Here is a 15,744-nt window from a genome sequence, read left to right on the forward strand (position 1 = left end):
ATTTTTTTCATTTTGTACAGCACTTTAGTCAGTAAAAGTTATGTTTGCATGTGCAAATACATTTGACTTACTTATTTATATTACTAATAAGCCATAAATTTAGTAAACATTGTGTGAAACCATGTGTGAACTACTGGATGTCAGGGTTGTGGGAGCCATGGCGACAGAGAGGAAAGGCAAGTCTCTCACCAAGAAAAGCAGACGGGGACACTGTTCCGTTGCTACGGGCAACCATCACACTGATGCCCGTCTCCACGAAGGGCACGGAGAAGTCGATGATCTCGGAGCGCTCCTCGTTTATGGTGAGGGAACCGATGGCCATGTCTGCCCGCTTATAGAACACCTGAGACAAGAAGTGATCATTTCAATTAAATTTCAATTTAATTTCACTTATAGAGCGCCAAAACATTACACATTACATGGGACTTTACAGAGTGTTAAAGAGTGTTACAGAGTGATAAAGAATACAACAGCTGATAAGTCGAGGCTATCCTACCCTGATATGGACCGCAAGGAGACAACTTATGAGTCGAGGCTACCCTACGCAAACCTGATCAAGGCCAGCTTATGAGTCGAGGCTACCCTAACCTACTCTGATGGATGCTCTAGATAGATAGATAGATAGATAGATACTTTATTGATCCCCAGGGGAAATTCAAGAAAAATTCTATTCTAAGCAGCCATTTGATATTTATGACTAGATTATGACTACAGTACCGCCAGTATGTTCTAAAGACTGCAGTGTCGACAGTATGTTATATAGATTAGAGTATTGTCAGTATGTTCTAAAGACTGCAGTATCGACAGTATGTTCTATAGGTTGCAGTATATTCAGTATGTTCTAAAGACTGCAGTATCGACAGTATGTTCTAAAGACTGCAGTATCGACAGTATGTTTTATAGATAATTGCTTATTTTAATGAAATTTGTTTGTATAGTATAGGCTAGCCGATTGTCAAAATAGGGAAATTAAACTGCGTGCTTATACATTTTCAACCCGTATAGCCTACACAAATAATCTTAAATCAACATGAAAGAAAACAAAATGTCTCAGCTTCTAATAAGCACAATATGAGGACTAAACAAAAACATGATGTTGGGATAAACACTGACAGTAGCTATATAGGGGCCCACTCAGGACGCCCCCCCCCCCCCCCCCCCCCCCATGAACCATTAGCTCTACCCCTGGTATGTTCTAAAGACTGCAGTATATTCAGTATGTTCTAAAGACTGCAGTATATTCAGTATGTTCTAAGACTGCAGTATCGACAGTATGTTCTATAGATTAGAGTCAGTAAGTTCTAAGCGGATCCTCAAGTTGCCTATCATGGCAAAACCACACCACTGAGCTCCTTGCATGAGCCGAGAGGTTGTTTCCATGGCAGCTACTGCTAGAGGTGTTACAAGATGGCAAGAAGGCAAGAAGTTCACTCTCAGACATACATGAAAATACTCTGAAAAGGTTAATTCCCAGGCAAACATAAACATGCTCTAAATGTTCTGTGTCCTTTTGATACATGCAGTGCCTCAGTGGCGTTTCCATAAGTGAAAATGAGTGCTTTAGTGTGTGTGTGTGTGCGTGCGTGTATGTGTGTGTGTATGTGTGTGTGCGTGCATGCGTGAATGTGTATGTGTGTGTGTGTGTGTGTGTGTGTGTGTGTGTGTGTGTGCATGCATGTATGTGTATGTGTGTGTGCGTGTATGTGTCTGTATGTGTGTGTGTGTGCATGCATGTGCGTGCATGCGATTGTGTGCGTGTGTGCATGTGTGTGTGTATGTGTGTGTGTGTGCACATGTGGGTGTCTGGCTCACGGTATGTGTGTTTCTTTCTGCGGGCATCTGAATTCTGAAGAGCCCTCTCTGAGCCTGGAGCTGTTTTTGTCAGCTGCGCCTTTGGATCTCTCTCCCTCTCTCTCTCTCTCTCTCTCCCTCTCTCCCTCTTTCTCTCTCTCTATCTACCTCTCTCCCTCTTTCTCTCTCTCCCTCTCTCTCTCTCTCTCCCTCTCTCCTTCTTTCTCTCTCTCTCACACACACAGACACTCACATTCACACACACTCTTTTACACACATACACAAGGTGACTGCTGCATTTGGGGCCAGCTGTGAGACACTCCTAACCAATCAGATGAGAGCCCTTCCACCCAGCAGGCGGGCAGGCAGGAAGAAGAAGTGGGTGAAGATGGCCTAGAGTGCTGAAATAACTCTAAGCACTCTGGGTGAAGATGTCCTGAACTGCCGAGTCACTCTAAGTGAAGAGGTCCTGAACTGCCGAGTCACTCTAAGTCAAGAGGTCCTGAACTGCCGAGTCACTCTAAGTGCTCGGGGGGAAAGGCGGGTAGCCACAGCTAGAAATGATTATCAAGCATCTCACATTTATGTGGCCTGCACTTGGAGCTAGAACTTGGCAACTGCTCGGAGTAATTATCAAGCATTTGGCATTTATGAGTGTTGCTTCCATTCATTCAAGTCAATATGAAGAGACAGCAGCTGCTTTGGAAGCTAAACTGAGCCTGATGAGGAAAGGGCTGACTGATCTTCAAAATAAAAGGGGTAGGTCTAGGGTTGGGTATCGTTTGGGTTTTATCCGATACCGGTGCTAAATGGATACTTTTAAAACGGTGCCGGTGCCGAAACGGTGCCTGAACCGGTACTTTGTTTTTAAAATGTTTTAAATTAAAATGGTCTAAAGCATGAATTGCTTTTTTTTTTTATTGATAAGACAAATTTGAACATGAAATTGAACTGTTATATTCAATTTGCTGATGGTTTCCTAGCCTCTTTGACAGCTCAGTGACATCAGGTATGTAACCTACATATTTATGTTTTTGTCAGCTAACTTTTAACATGATCTTCATATTCATTGTGATGCTATATGGGCCTGATGCACATGAAAGATTAATATCATGCCATTATGTTTAGAACACACCGTGAAATAAAGTTAACTTTGCTGATAACATTTCAAATAAATGCCAGTTAGCGCAGTAGCAAAGATATTGTGTAACTATAGGCTACTGTTGATGTTGTTTCATAGCCTTTTGCTTGTGTGTAGTTAGGCCCACTGCTAGATTTTGACAGGAGCTTGTGATATCGCTTAAGTAAGCTACTTGGGCTCACACAAACTGTCCACTCGCCTATGTGGTGCATCCAGTGTTTATGTTAGCTAACTGTATCTGGATGTGTTGCTATCAGAGCAAGACGTTAGAGATGGTGCATGACATGCAGTGATGCCCCGTATAAAAAATAAAAATAAAAAAACGCTATTTAAGCACGAAATGAGGCACCGAAATTTTGCAGATACTATATTATTGTGAATATGTGTGGGTGTCTTGTATCCTTGAGTGTGCTCTCTCCTTGTGCGTATGTCTGTATATATGCATGACTGTGCTTGTGTGTGCGTGCGTGTGTGATAAAGGTATGTGTGTGTGTGTATGTGTGAGAGAGAAAAACCAAAGGAGAGAGAGAGAGAGAGAGAGAGAGAGAGAGAGAGAGAGAGAGAGCGAGAGAGCTCACCTCTCCGATCATGCCATTCCAGACCCCTCGCACCAATTTCCCGTGTTTTCCGTTGGTGACCAGGTAGAGGTCGTAGGAGAACTTGATGGTGCGGGAGAGCTTCTTCAGGATGTCGATGCAGAAGCCCTTACAGCACAGCTTAGTGTAGGGCTCCGTGTGACCTGCGATGCTGGAGGAGGCAGAGGAGGAAGAGGAAGGAGAGGTGGTGGGTGTTAGAGTGGGATCAGGACCCATCATAGGGGCAAAGCAGAGCAAACAGAGGCAAACATGTTTTTCAATCAAGTTTTAGGCAAGTTTTAGACGACAACAAAAACGATGCAACCGGTGATGTTTTTCTGTGTTTGACCCTGTCATTTAGACGCAAACGGAGGTTAGGTTTTGCGTCTAAACAGGTACAAACGGAGATTTATGTGACGAAGCGGAGATTTTTAGTCAGTTCAAAAGAGAAAGAGGAAGTGATTCGTTGCTGTTGTTGATATTTTTGGGATTCTGATTGGCTAACATGGGCTTGAACTTCTCGGTACACTGCCTTGTACAGGTATGCTCTTGAAGGCATATACCCGGGTTAGTGTAAAGGAAAACCTTTCTGAAAACTGACAGGTGTGCACGATGTTATTTTTTAAAACGGAGAGGGTGAAATGTTTGTTTATGAAAATAGCCGGCCACGTGTAAACATAGCATTAAATTGAAAAAATGTTGGGGAGTAAAAAATCCAAATTGTTTACAGAAAAAATCTGGCAATTTTTCCACAGAGTACCAACTACTGTCGGTAGGCCTACGGAAAAAAGGGAAAACGGGTTTTACCTAGCTCAAGTTGCTACAGTCAACAGCTGAGGCATGAACATGGGGACTCACGAACAACGCCTGATTTCTCCTTTAAGTTTACAAATTCCAAATTGTTAAGTGTAACCAGCGAATCTTATTCCAGTGTCCAGTGTTTGTTTGCTGAAAACTACGACAAGTATGTGTGTGTGTCTTCAAATGTTTGTAGTGAACAGGCATATGAAAAAGCTGTTTGAGATTGTTAGTGAATGCTTGCCTTTATTTGCTATTTTGCTCAACCCTCTCATCCTCTGATCTCTGTACAATGTAGGTCAGACTCGGCACAGATACCGTGGACCAAGTGTGTGTGTGTGTGTCTGTGTGAATCAGCCACTCTCTTAATCACTTCAGCTAAAAAGTGTCTAAACATTTTAGGACAGGAGTGAGACAGGTGTACTTAATTGGCCTAAAAGTACCCTTCATCCCGAACTTGTAAAACCTGATAGTGTGAATTTAAAGTGTGTGTGTAAGTGTATCTCTCTCTCTCTCTCTCTCTCTCTCTCTGTGTGTGTGTGTGTGTGTGTGTGTGTATGTGTGAAGACTTCAGGGTATGATTAAAGACTTGATGGAGTATGTTTGTGTGTCTGTGTGTGTGTGTGTGAATACACCCTCCCATGAGACCTTTAACAAGCTCTTAAAGTCCTTCTCTGACCCTCTGAGAAACCACCACACACACACACACACAGACCAAGCTCTTAAAGGCCTTCTCTGACCCCCTGAGCTCTGAGAAAACCCCACCTTGAATATCACACAACCACCACCACAATGCCCTCCCACACACAGCATCCAATACACATCAGTCAGCAGTGACAGTATGCCAGTAAGCACACACACATACACACATTTCTTGAATTTCCCCTGGGGATCAATAAAGTATCTATTTATCTATCTATCTATTTATCTATCTATCTATCTATCTATCTACACACACACACACACACACACACACGCAGAGACCTATCCTTCTATCCATATTTAGTAAATACTGACCTATTCTGCTCTTCATGAATGTCAGACCATACTCAATTTGGCAATGAAGGGCAGTACTGACACACACACACACACACACACACACACACACACACTAGAGCTCAGGAAGTATGATCACAGAATGCAATACTTACCCCCTCACCACAGGCTAAATCACAAACACAAGCACACACACACAGTCACACACACCCCCACAACCCTCTCGACGGCAGCCCCTCCCTGCCCAGACCTTCTGTGTAATGAGGTGTGTGTGTGTGTCCACGGCAAAGAGGAACAGATGAAGTGATGAAGAGAAGGGATGAGTCTGCTCCTCTCGAGCGAGCAAACACACACACACACACACACACTATCCTCTGCTCCCCCAAGCCACTTGCACATGGCCATGGGCTTGGGGTTAAGTGAGCAGTGAACTGGAGCTTGGTTGATTAATCTGTGTGTGTGTGTGTGTGTGTATATGTCTGAGTGTGTGTGTGTTCTGATGTGTGTGTGTACTTATATCTGTTTATGTGTCATTGAGTGTGTTAAGAGGTAAGAGAGTATTTCACGGGACAACGGATGACTGTGTCAGGGATAAGTGTGTGTCTGTGTGCGTGTGTGTGTTCCCTGGACAACAGATGAATGCACCATGGCTGTTTAATGGATCCACACTGTACCCTGGCCAGATATGCTGCAGCCTCGGGCACTAAGGTGTGTGTGTGACAGAGAGAGAGAGAGAGAGACAAAGACCAATTTCTCCAATTTCTCTGGTCTTAGAGAGACTGTGTGTGTGTGTGTGTGTGTGTGTGTGTGTGTGTGTGTGACGGCCCACTGGACATGTTTTCTGCTCTCCTGTCACGTTCTCCTCTTGTTTGGGCTCAGGTGTGTTTGGAGGCGGTGCTAATGGCTGATGAGACTCTCTAGTGCACAGGTGTCTCCAAGAGTCCTAACGGCTGCGTCGTTTCTTTCAGGAGACTCGTTTCCAATTTTGAGATTTGGACAATCAACACACTTGGATCTTGTTTGTATCTTAACGCATCTATTGGTTTGTATCTTATCTATTGGTTTGTATCTTAACGCATCACCTACCTCACTTTTTTGCTGTCTTTTTTTGGGAGTCGTAACAGTGTGTGTGGTCCTGGTGCAGCTGGTCCTGGTGCTGATCCACTAGTCCAGTACCAGATCAGGACCGAACCTGTGCCACATCACGGCCGAAGTTACCCGGGTCAGCCAGTTACCTCACATCGTAGTACAGCCCTCAGGGCCAAACTTGTGCCACACGAGGGCCAAACCCGTGCCACACCAGGGCCAAACCTGTGCTAGAACCAGGCCAGACAATGCTCCAAAAGCCTCTGCCCTGAGGGGTGTGGTGTGTTGTTGCCGTAGTGATGTATTAACAGAAGAGAGTCCCAGCCCAGGCGTCTCTGTTTTCCACTGGGCCCAGAGACCTGTCTGGAAGACTAATGCAGAGGACCGCCGAGACAAAACAAGCAACAAAGACTTACACACACACAAACACACACACACATACACACACGCGCACACACACACACACCGGGCACACTCACCAAACTCACGCACACACAGTGGAATGCATTGATCTAGCAGAGCCGGAATCAGAGCCAACTATCCCTGTGGATATTACAGAGAGTTTTCAGATGAACAGACACACACACACACACACAGACACAAATAGACAAGCACAGAGTTAGCATACATCAACCAGACAGATCCTTTTTCTGGCAAATCCCGCCAGAATGTGAGATTGTATCGGACGGACGTTCAATTGTCATTAGGCTGGAAACGTGGCGTCTTCAGTCACCATTAGTGACTGTCAGATGAATCAGGCAGTTCTCAATAGGACTACATTCCATCTCACACCCCTACAACACCGGTGTCAGGAGACGCTGTCCTCAATTCAGCTTTAGATATGGGTTAGGAGCCAACAGACAGCATCAGAGAATAATTTTTATGCAGACACGCACGCACACACCTTTCGCCTTTCCACCACCTCCTTGACACAGAACAGTGAACCTTTTGAGGGGGTTGTGTATGTAGTATGTACCTATTTGAACAAGAAAACATTTATATATATCAGCCTCCTCTACTTAGTGGTGTGTGTGTGTGTGTTAGCGTTAGTTAGCGCAACGTTCCTGACAGCCTCCCAATAAGCGTCATCATTAGCGATATTGATCACAGGGCCCTGCGTCGCTGTTACAGCCGTCCCACAGGGCTGATGTGTGTGTGTGTGTGTGTACACGTTTTCCCCCGGGGTTCTGTCTCATAATGAGTGTGTCTGAGACGTCCCCACAGCACCGGCTGCCAGTGTTGCCGAGCGCGTCGTCACGACGAGCTGATCAGGGGTGATGAGCGTTGCGCCGCGTAACTCTGCTCACCGGAGGATGCACCAGCAGATGGAGGAAAGTTCCTCTGCCATCTGAAAAAGAGAGGCTTCCAGGGAAGATGCCGCCAAAACCATTATTTATTTTACTTTGAGATGCTTACAACAACCTGCCTCAGAGAAGACATTAGTTGATACCGCTGAGGGATTATTCATTAATGCACAGAGAGAGGGGAATTAACTACAAGCAGTTTCACAAAGAGTTCCTTCATTGAACTCCTATGGTTTAGAATACTTACATCATGCAATGCAATGTTATGACATTTTAAAGAGCACAGAATGTGCTGTTTGCTCTCATTTACTAAATCAGCTATCCTCATTCCTTGAGCACTATCCTCAGGTGTTTTGGCTATGGAGGACAAACATAACTTCTATAAACAGGTCACCAGACAAACAAAATGCTTCAAACATACACTCCTGTCATTAGCTTCCACAGATGACCATCACTAGCTCTGCCATCAGTACGCTTAGCCCAATCCAAACTTTTCTCATCCATTGTTCCTCGTTGGTGGAATGCACTACCAGATCCTACTAGAACAGGGACATCCCCTTCTATCTTCAAGAAACTGAAGACCCAGCTCTTTAGAGAACATCTCCTCTCATAGCACTGCTTACAACTAGTCTTGCTGATCCTAGCACTTACCACCTGACTAGAACTGACACTCGACTGTTTAAAAATGGCAGTCACTGGTGCACTTAGTCTTATTGTACTCTACCTTTTTTTAAATTGTCCTAGAATTGTTCAAAGAATTGCTTTAAAAAGCTTAAACTGTTTACCATGTTGTTAGTCGCTTTGGTTAAAAATGTGTCAGCCAAATGTAATGTAATGTAATGTGATGTAAGTGTCTATCAACACAACATGTATTTATTGTTTTACATGGCAAGTTAGTGATTTTAGTGAAATTGTCAAAATGTGCATTTTTCATGATATTTACCTCTTTTATCATATTGGCAAGCAATGCCGAGATGCAGCAACTCAAGCCTTTGCATCAGTATGTGGCGCAGTAATGTAGAATGATCAAGAACAAGAATATTCTGGCCCAACACCATCTCCAATCAACTCCTACTCAGCCGGTGTAAACATGACAACATGGCTTCCATCATGAGAACGCGCTGGAAATGGATTTGACATGTAATACAGAGAGCAAGAAAACATCAAGCAAACTGCCCTTCACTGGACACTAGATGGCTAATGTGAAAAAGGCCGACCCAAGATACCTGGCTCAGGACGGTGGAGGGAGAGCTGAAGACCCTGTATCCCACCTGGTGCTCAATAAAGATACTGGCCCAAAACAGACAAGAGTGGAAATCCTTTATTGCTGCCCTAGATGCCAACAGGTCAGTAAGTAAGTAAGTAAGTAGTAAGTAAGTAAGTAAGTAAGTAAGTAAGCTAGTAAGTAAGTAATGAATATAGAATGAAATGCGGTCAACATGAAGGACTGCCTTGGGTTTTACAATGGCATCGAATGGGATTCAGTCAATCATAATCAAGCACCAGTAGTGTCTGTTTTAGAAGTTACAATCAGTCCAGACCAAACCTGCTGGGAGGCAGTTTGCGCTCCCGTCAACTAGATTGTTAAGTGCCAATCTTAGCGGTTTTAAGTCAGTTGGAGTCAGTCTTTTTCTAGTTTTGCCGTTACGACAATATCAAATATGTTTGATATGATTGTAAGTCTTTCTAGTCGTGGCTCATGCAAATAGTGACGTGAACTATTAAAACCAATAGTGACCTTTCTCCAACACCAAACAGGAAGGGGCAAAGTAGGTGACAGCTGTAGCAAGGGACGTGATGAAACCTATGAATATAATAATTTGTTATTTAGTTTCTCATACATCATTAGTCGGCTCTTCCACGTGACAGAACAACTCTATATCGGTTAGGGATGTCACACATGAAACAATGCTGCAGAAACATGGAAATATGACTTTGAGTTTAGTAGGCTATCATTTCAGTTCCTGTTTATCTATTGCACAATGGGTAATAATTTAAAGAAATCTAGTTGCAGTCTTGTAAATAGTGACCCTGCAAGATCCCTAGTCATTGCCAGAGGCGGACAGAGTACACAGCTTCATTACTTGAGTAAAGGTACAGATACCCTTTGCTAAATTTTACTCAAGTACAAGTAAGGGTACAACAGTCAGATGTCTACTTAAGTAAAAGTACTGAAGTACTTGTTTTTAAAAGTACTTGAGTATCAAGAGTACAAGAGTAGCCTACATTTGTTAAAATATTGCATTACTACTGCCACAGTGCTTACATTTATGTACAGAAACGCCCTACATGGAGTTATGAAAAATGTTAATGTTAATACCTTGGAGAATGTAAAATGAATTGGAAGTAAAATCAAGTCATTTTCATCTTTTTACCATGTTGCCAGGGATGGGCAGTATTTCTAATACATGTATTTAAAATACATATTTCAAATACAAAATACTATTTTGTAATTGAAACACTTGAAGCGAAAACTATCATTAACTTGTTCAGAAAATTAAAATAGTCTGGCGAGGTGGGCCACAGGTTGGCACATTCCCGAGATGGACCTGCTGCGTCTTCATCCATTGTTTCGTCCATGGTTTCGTCTGTTATCTAAATCTGACCATGGAATTGACTTGGCGGAAAGCTGAAGGTGATTGCTGATAGGCTGTCCCAATCAGTGGCGCCTGCACAATCCAATCACGTTTGAGAGGGAAACAACAAATTGAGGGTTTCCGAGATTTTTCTTTTTTCCTTTTTTTTTAGAAGAAGTAACGGGTACTCACGGTTATGGATAGAAATGTAGTGGAGTAAAGAGTACAATATTTGCCTCTCAAATGTACTTGAGTAAAGTCATGAGTACTCCCCAAAAATGATACTCGAGTAAAGTACAGATCCCTCAAAATTGTACTCAAGTACTGACCTCAAGTAAATGTACTCCGTTACTGTCCGGCTCTGGTCATTGCAAAATCATAGTCTGTGACTTAAAACTCTACTAGCCTAGGCTACTTGTCTTTAGATGTGAGAGGGTCTGAGACTAGTCTTTCAAAATCTTTGCAAATCTTGCCAAAATCTGTCAGTGTAAGGAGGGCTTAAGGAGAGCTTGGATGAGCTTATGGCTGGAAGAACTTGATTAAGACACTGCCATGCAGGAAGCTTGAGGTGGTGATGATAGCAGACCTATGCCCTCCTTACACTGAAAGACTGCAAAGATTTGGAAAGATTTTTGAAAGACTACAGTCTCAGACCCTCTCACATCTAAAGACAAGTGATAGAGTTGTTGAGTCACAGACTATGATTTTGCAACAACTAGGGATCATGCAGGGACATCCCTAACAGATATAGAGTTGTTCTGTCACGTGGAATAGCCGAGTAATAATTTATAAGAAATGAAATAACAAATAATCATATAGGCTACAGCTGTCGCATACTTTGCCCCTTCCTGTTTAGTAATAGAGAGAGGTCACTATTGGTTTTTATATTGTTCACGTCACTATTTGCATGAGCCACCACTAAAAAGACTTGCGATGTTTGATATTGTCGTAATGGCAAAACTAGACAAAGCCTGACTCCGACTGACTTAAAACCGTTAAGATTGGCACCTTACACTAAACGATCTAGTTGACGGGAGCGCGCCGCGATTCCAGTACAACTCCCATGATTTCTGTCCGACTTTGGAAATTTAGTCGCCGACTGTGAAAACAGACCAAAATCGTACAATGCAAGGCTGGCTTTAGAGACTAGCAGGAAGCAGGCAGCAGACTCCCGGTTGTACCATTGTGCCCCTCAGCAAAGCACAAAGCACTTGACCCCAAGTTGATTCCTGCAATTGGTCTCTGTATGTTGTATTGGTTAAATAAATAAATAAATAAATAAATAAAACAATGTTATTTTGAACTCAGAGTGTGTCAATCCTGATCTCACTCTATCGTGTTTTCCTAGCAAGGGGCTTGTTTTTAACATTTGCGTTCACGTTGAGCTTAGAAGCAGGTTAACTTTGTGTTGTTTCATTCTTCCTTTCTTTCTCTCCCTGTCAGAGGTTTCTGTTTGCTTTGAAGGCCTGCTAGGTGGCACACTAATCCAGTCTCCCAGCATCTCTCTCTCTCTCTGTCTCACACACCCACACACACTTTCTCTCTCTGGTGTTTGGTTGGCTTTGTGACATGTTAACCTGGTGCCTCTCCCTGTCTTTCTCTGTGTGTGTGTGTGTGTGTGTGTGTGTGTGTGTGTGTGTGTGTGTGTAAAAGTTTGTGTTTGTTTTGGAGTCTAGCCCACTGGCAGCGCGGATGGAGTCTGAGGATTTGCATGTTTAAACAGCGACAGACGGCCGAATCTAAATGACTGGAGCTCATGAAATATTGAAAACTTGAGACTGACCTACACTGGGACTGGGTCTGAAGGCCTCAAGACTCTTAGAACGATGTGTCAATTCATGTGGACACAAGCGCTGTCACCCCTTCTGCTGCTAAAACACAGCAAACAATACAAAAATCTCCCACTTAAGACACGACTACCACCGGTCAAAATGGCGGTCGCTTAAGGCTTTCAAATGGGGAAATTGAGTGGTCTAGATGCTCCACGCTCACACACGTTTTGATTTTCAGAATTACTCCCTGGACATTAACACCCGGGTTTACACTTGTTTGACAATACATTTTGGGTGAGCCAATCACCAGTGGTCAGCAGAGACACATGGCTGTGTATCCAAGGGTTACAGCTGACTTCTTGTGTTTAGATTCTGTTACTGCCAACATCATAGTCATTAGAACTGCCATGGTCTGGGATGCATCAGAAGGCACAGTACAAAAGGTATGTGGTCAAGTGTATCTCGTATATTTTAAAAACAAATGAAGAGTTTGGTTCCAAAACGCTATATTCTCCAATTTTATAAATTTTCATAAATCTGTTTTGTTTGTTTGGAAATGTGGAAATGTAATTAGTTATTGCCATTTGATTTGTCTTTACTTAACCAAAACAACAGAACTGCAATTTTATTGATATTACCTGAAATACACAATTAAATAACATGACTTTATTAATGTTTTTAAAAATGGAGATATAGCGTTTTTGGAACTAAACTCTTCAAATGTAAATGGGCACAAAGATAAAGTCAGCAGTGGCATCACTACCGCAGGACACATTAGAAAATTCCCCACCTCTTTTGAGTGTAATCACTCGGTGCCTAATGAGAGGGGACCGAGCTGTGTGGGTGCTTTGCAGTCATATCACACAAGTTTGGAATTCCATCTAACTAGCTAACAGGTGTAGATGGAGTTTCATTTCAACTGTGATGCCAGTGTTACTCAATCTGCTCTTGAGCCATAGATAGGACACAATAGAAAACCTGTTGCCTCTGCCTTGGGAACTGTTGTTGTCTGTGTGGTTGCCACCTAAAGTTTATACAAGTGTTGAGTTTTTCTCATCACCGTAACAATGGCCGTTAGCTGGCTCAGACACTGGCAAACTCTGGAGCGGATTCAGGTCAGAAGGGGCATGGCTCCTGATCAGAGATTCTCCACAGTCAGTAGGCAGCTGATCGTTCCACAACGAGAGCTAAACCCGTGGGCGCTCACATACCTGGTTTGAGGCTGTGTAGTTGGTGCTAATGGCCTTTTAGTTGTCTGTGTCCTCTCAGAGACACACCCTCCACACTCCCTCCACCAGGCTTACCCAGTGCTCATATGCAGTCGCATCCATCACTGACATGGGGCTGCTCTCTGCTGTGGCGAGTAGCCTAGCGTTGAGCTATAGAGCATTTAATTACAGCTAACATCTGCTGTACAATAAACCAGTGGTCAAAACACACCATTAATCATGAGAGGGAGCTCTTCTGCTTCTTCATCGTCCGGCTAATGAAGAACATGGAGAGCAGGGGCAGCGGAGCACCAGGGCCGAGAGTGTCGGCCAAGAGCGCGGGGATAAGATGCCCTAACACGAGAGCATGAATCTTCTTTAGTGGCGATCGATACACCCCCGCACTCTCTCTCTCTCACACACACACACACACACACACACACACACACACACACACACACACACACAGACACACACTAATGAATACACCAGCAGTGGCATTCAATTACCAGGATCATCACTAGAGTGCGTCTTGACCTCTGCACACACATACTCATACACACATATACACACTCACACACATACACACACACACACACACACACACACAATAATGAATAAGTAGCGGTCCTCAATTATGGTCATCTTCACAACAGTGTTTGTTAAGCTCCACACACACACACACACACACACACACACACACACACAAACATACACACATACACACACACACAAATACCCCCCCCCCCACACACACACACACACTCTAATGAATACATTAGCAATGGTGCCCAATTACCACCCCCATCATTACATTGTTTGTCGAGCTCTACAGTCTTTATAAGTGTTGTTCCACTCATCATAGCACTTTCTATTTTATTTCATGTTATTGTTTTAAACAAAACCTCCAAGAGTCTCCAATGTGCCTATAATGGGCCACCCATGTATCAAAACTCATTTGAAGGGGTGTGGAGAGTGGCTGTGGCCTGTGTGGATAATTAACAGTTTAATCGTTGGCCCCGTTGTGGTGTAATTCATCCAGTCGACATTGTTAGCCCAACAACATCAATTCACAGGCAGCACAAGACAACGATCACAATCAATCTAATTAATCTCTCCCAGCTGGTGATTAACATGCGCACTCTCCTTTTCATCTGCGCAGGTGACTCATGCTCCCGCGCCTGATGGAAGATGGATTGCAGATACGGCAACATCAGATAAGCTATTGGAGGGTGTACTGGAGGTACTGTAGACCCCTTCACGGTCCACATCACAGAAAAGGTGTGCGCATGTTGGGGTCAGAAAGCTTTGCATCCCCATTGAATTGTTTGTGTGTGAATTGACTGAAACATCACGGAAACGTCAAGAAAAATATACTCCTGTTTTGCATGTATACACGCTGGGCTTGTCAACCAGATAGCCATATATGTCGGGCTAATGAATCTGTGGCCACTTGCAAACGTCGTCTACCCATTCTGTTATCAGCTCAGGACCAGGCAGACAATCGCCATTAGCTAAGACTAATTTATTAAGGTACCGTTTGCGGCCTTTGGGTAACAATGACAGTGTATATCTTGACAGCTCAACATGCCGGTCTATTATCTGCGCCGTTTTTCTGACCCCAGGCGCACCCAACCTGCTCTGGATGATTGCATTGAAGGGGTCTATAGAACTAGATGAGGCCCTTACCTATTAGTACGTCTAACACGTGCAACAATCTCATACAGACTGGAAAGCATCTCCACTGCTATCTGAGGTAAGTCACACTAAAGCATATCAGTCTGTTGGTTGTTAACATGGACATATATTCCACTCCGTAGAAGCACAAACCTTTCGACAAAATTGAGCTGAGCTCTCATTGGTCCTATGGAAGGTGTGGTAACCAGGCACACCTGCTAGCTGTGCTCTGATTGGTTGGGGTGGTGGGTGGTTCTCACCTCTCTGTCCGGTTGGCCTGACGACGGCAGGGCACGGTGTTCCGTACACAGGTTCCGGTGTCGGGATCCACGCTCTCCACGATGACGAAGGGGCGTTCCTCGAGGGTGGCGACGGTGAGGTGACGGTTATCGGACACTTGCTCCAGATAGCTCCCAAAACGAGGCCACACAGGGTAGCGCACCTGGAGGATGCCCCGCTCAAAGGTCCCCACCTGGGGCAGAGACAGAGAGAAGCCAGGCTGGGTATACATACATAGTATACGGACACCTGAAAAATGCTCAATTTCCAAGATATATACATTAATTTTTCTTTTTATGTATATTTTTTTGGTCTTTTATGCCTTTAATTAGACAATACGGTAAAGAGAGAGTGACAGGAAATGAGAGGGAGAGAGATGGGGTTGGGTCAGGAAGTGACCTGGGTCGGCCTTGAACCCGAGTCCTCATTGGCATTTGGCACCGAAAGAGGTATGGACGCTGCAGCCAGTTGAGTCACAGTGCCCCCTCTACAGGAATTTAAATATGAAGATTTCTAAAACCGACACCAGGATGATGTCCCA

The 15,744-nt window shown here is 43.9% G+C and overlaps 1 protein-coding gene across 1 annotated transcript in view; it reads right to left on the bottom strand.

The window, feature by feature from the left end:
- Positions 1–15,744, bottom strand: part of grin2cb (glutamate receptor, ionotropic, N-methyl D-aspartate 2Cb) — a 46,778-nt gene that overhangs the window by 11,032 nt on the left and 20,002 nt on the right. The window contains exons 4-6 of the mRNA XM_076265840.1: positions 15,185–15,396; positions 3,511–3,679; positions 190–343 (exon numbers count right to left, since the gene is read on the bottom strand). Of these exons, the coding sequence (XP_076121955.1) occupies positions 190–343; positions 3,511–3,679; positions 15,185–15,396 (535 nt within the window). The remainder of the gene's footprint in view (positions 1–189; positions 344–3,510; positions 3,680–15,184; positions 15,397–15,744) is intronic.

Source organism: Alosa pseudoharengus, unplaced genomic scaffold (assembly GCF_046254945.1).
Source record: "Alosa pseudoharengus isolate Yale_2024_CS ecotype anadromous, Long Island Sound unplaced genomic scaffold, YU_APseudo_1.1 YU_APseudo_1.1_scf_4, whole genome shotgun sequence".
NCBI lineage: Eukaryota > Metazoa > Chordata > Actinopteri > Clupeiformes > Clupeidae > Alosa > Alosa pseudoharengus.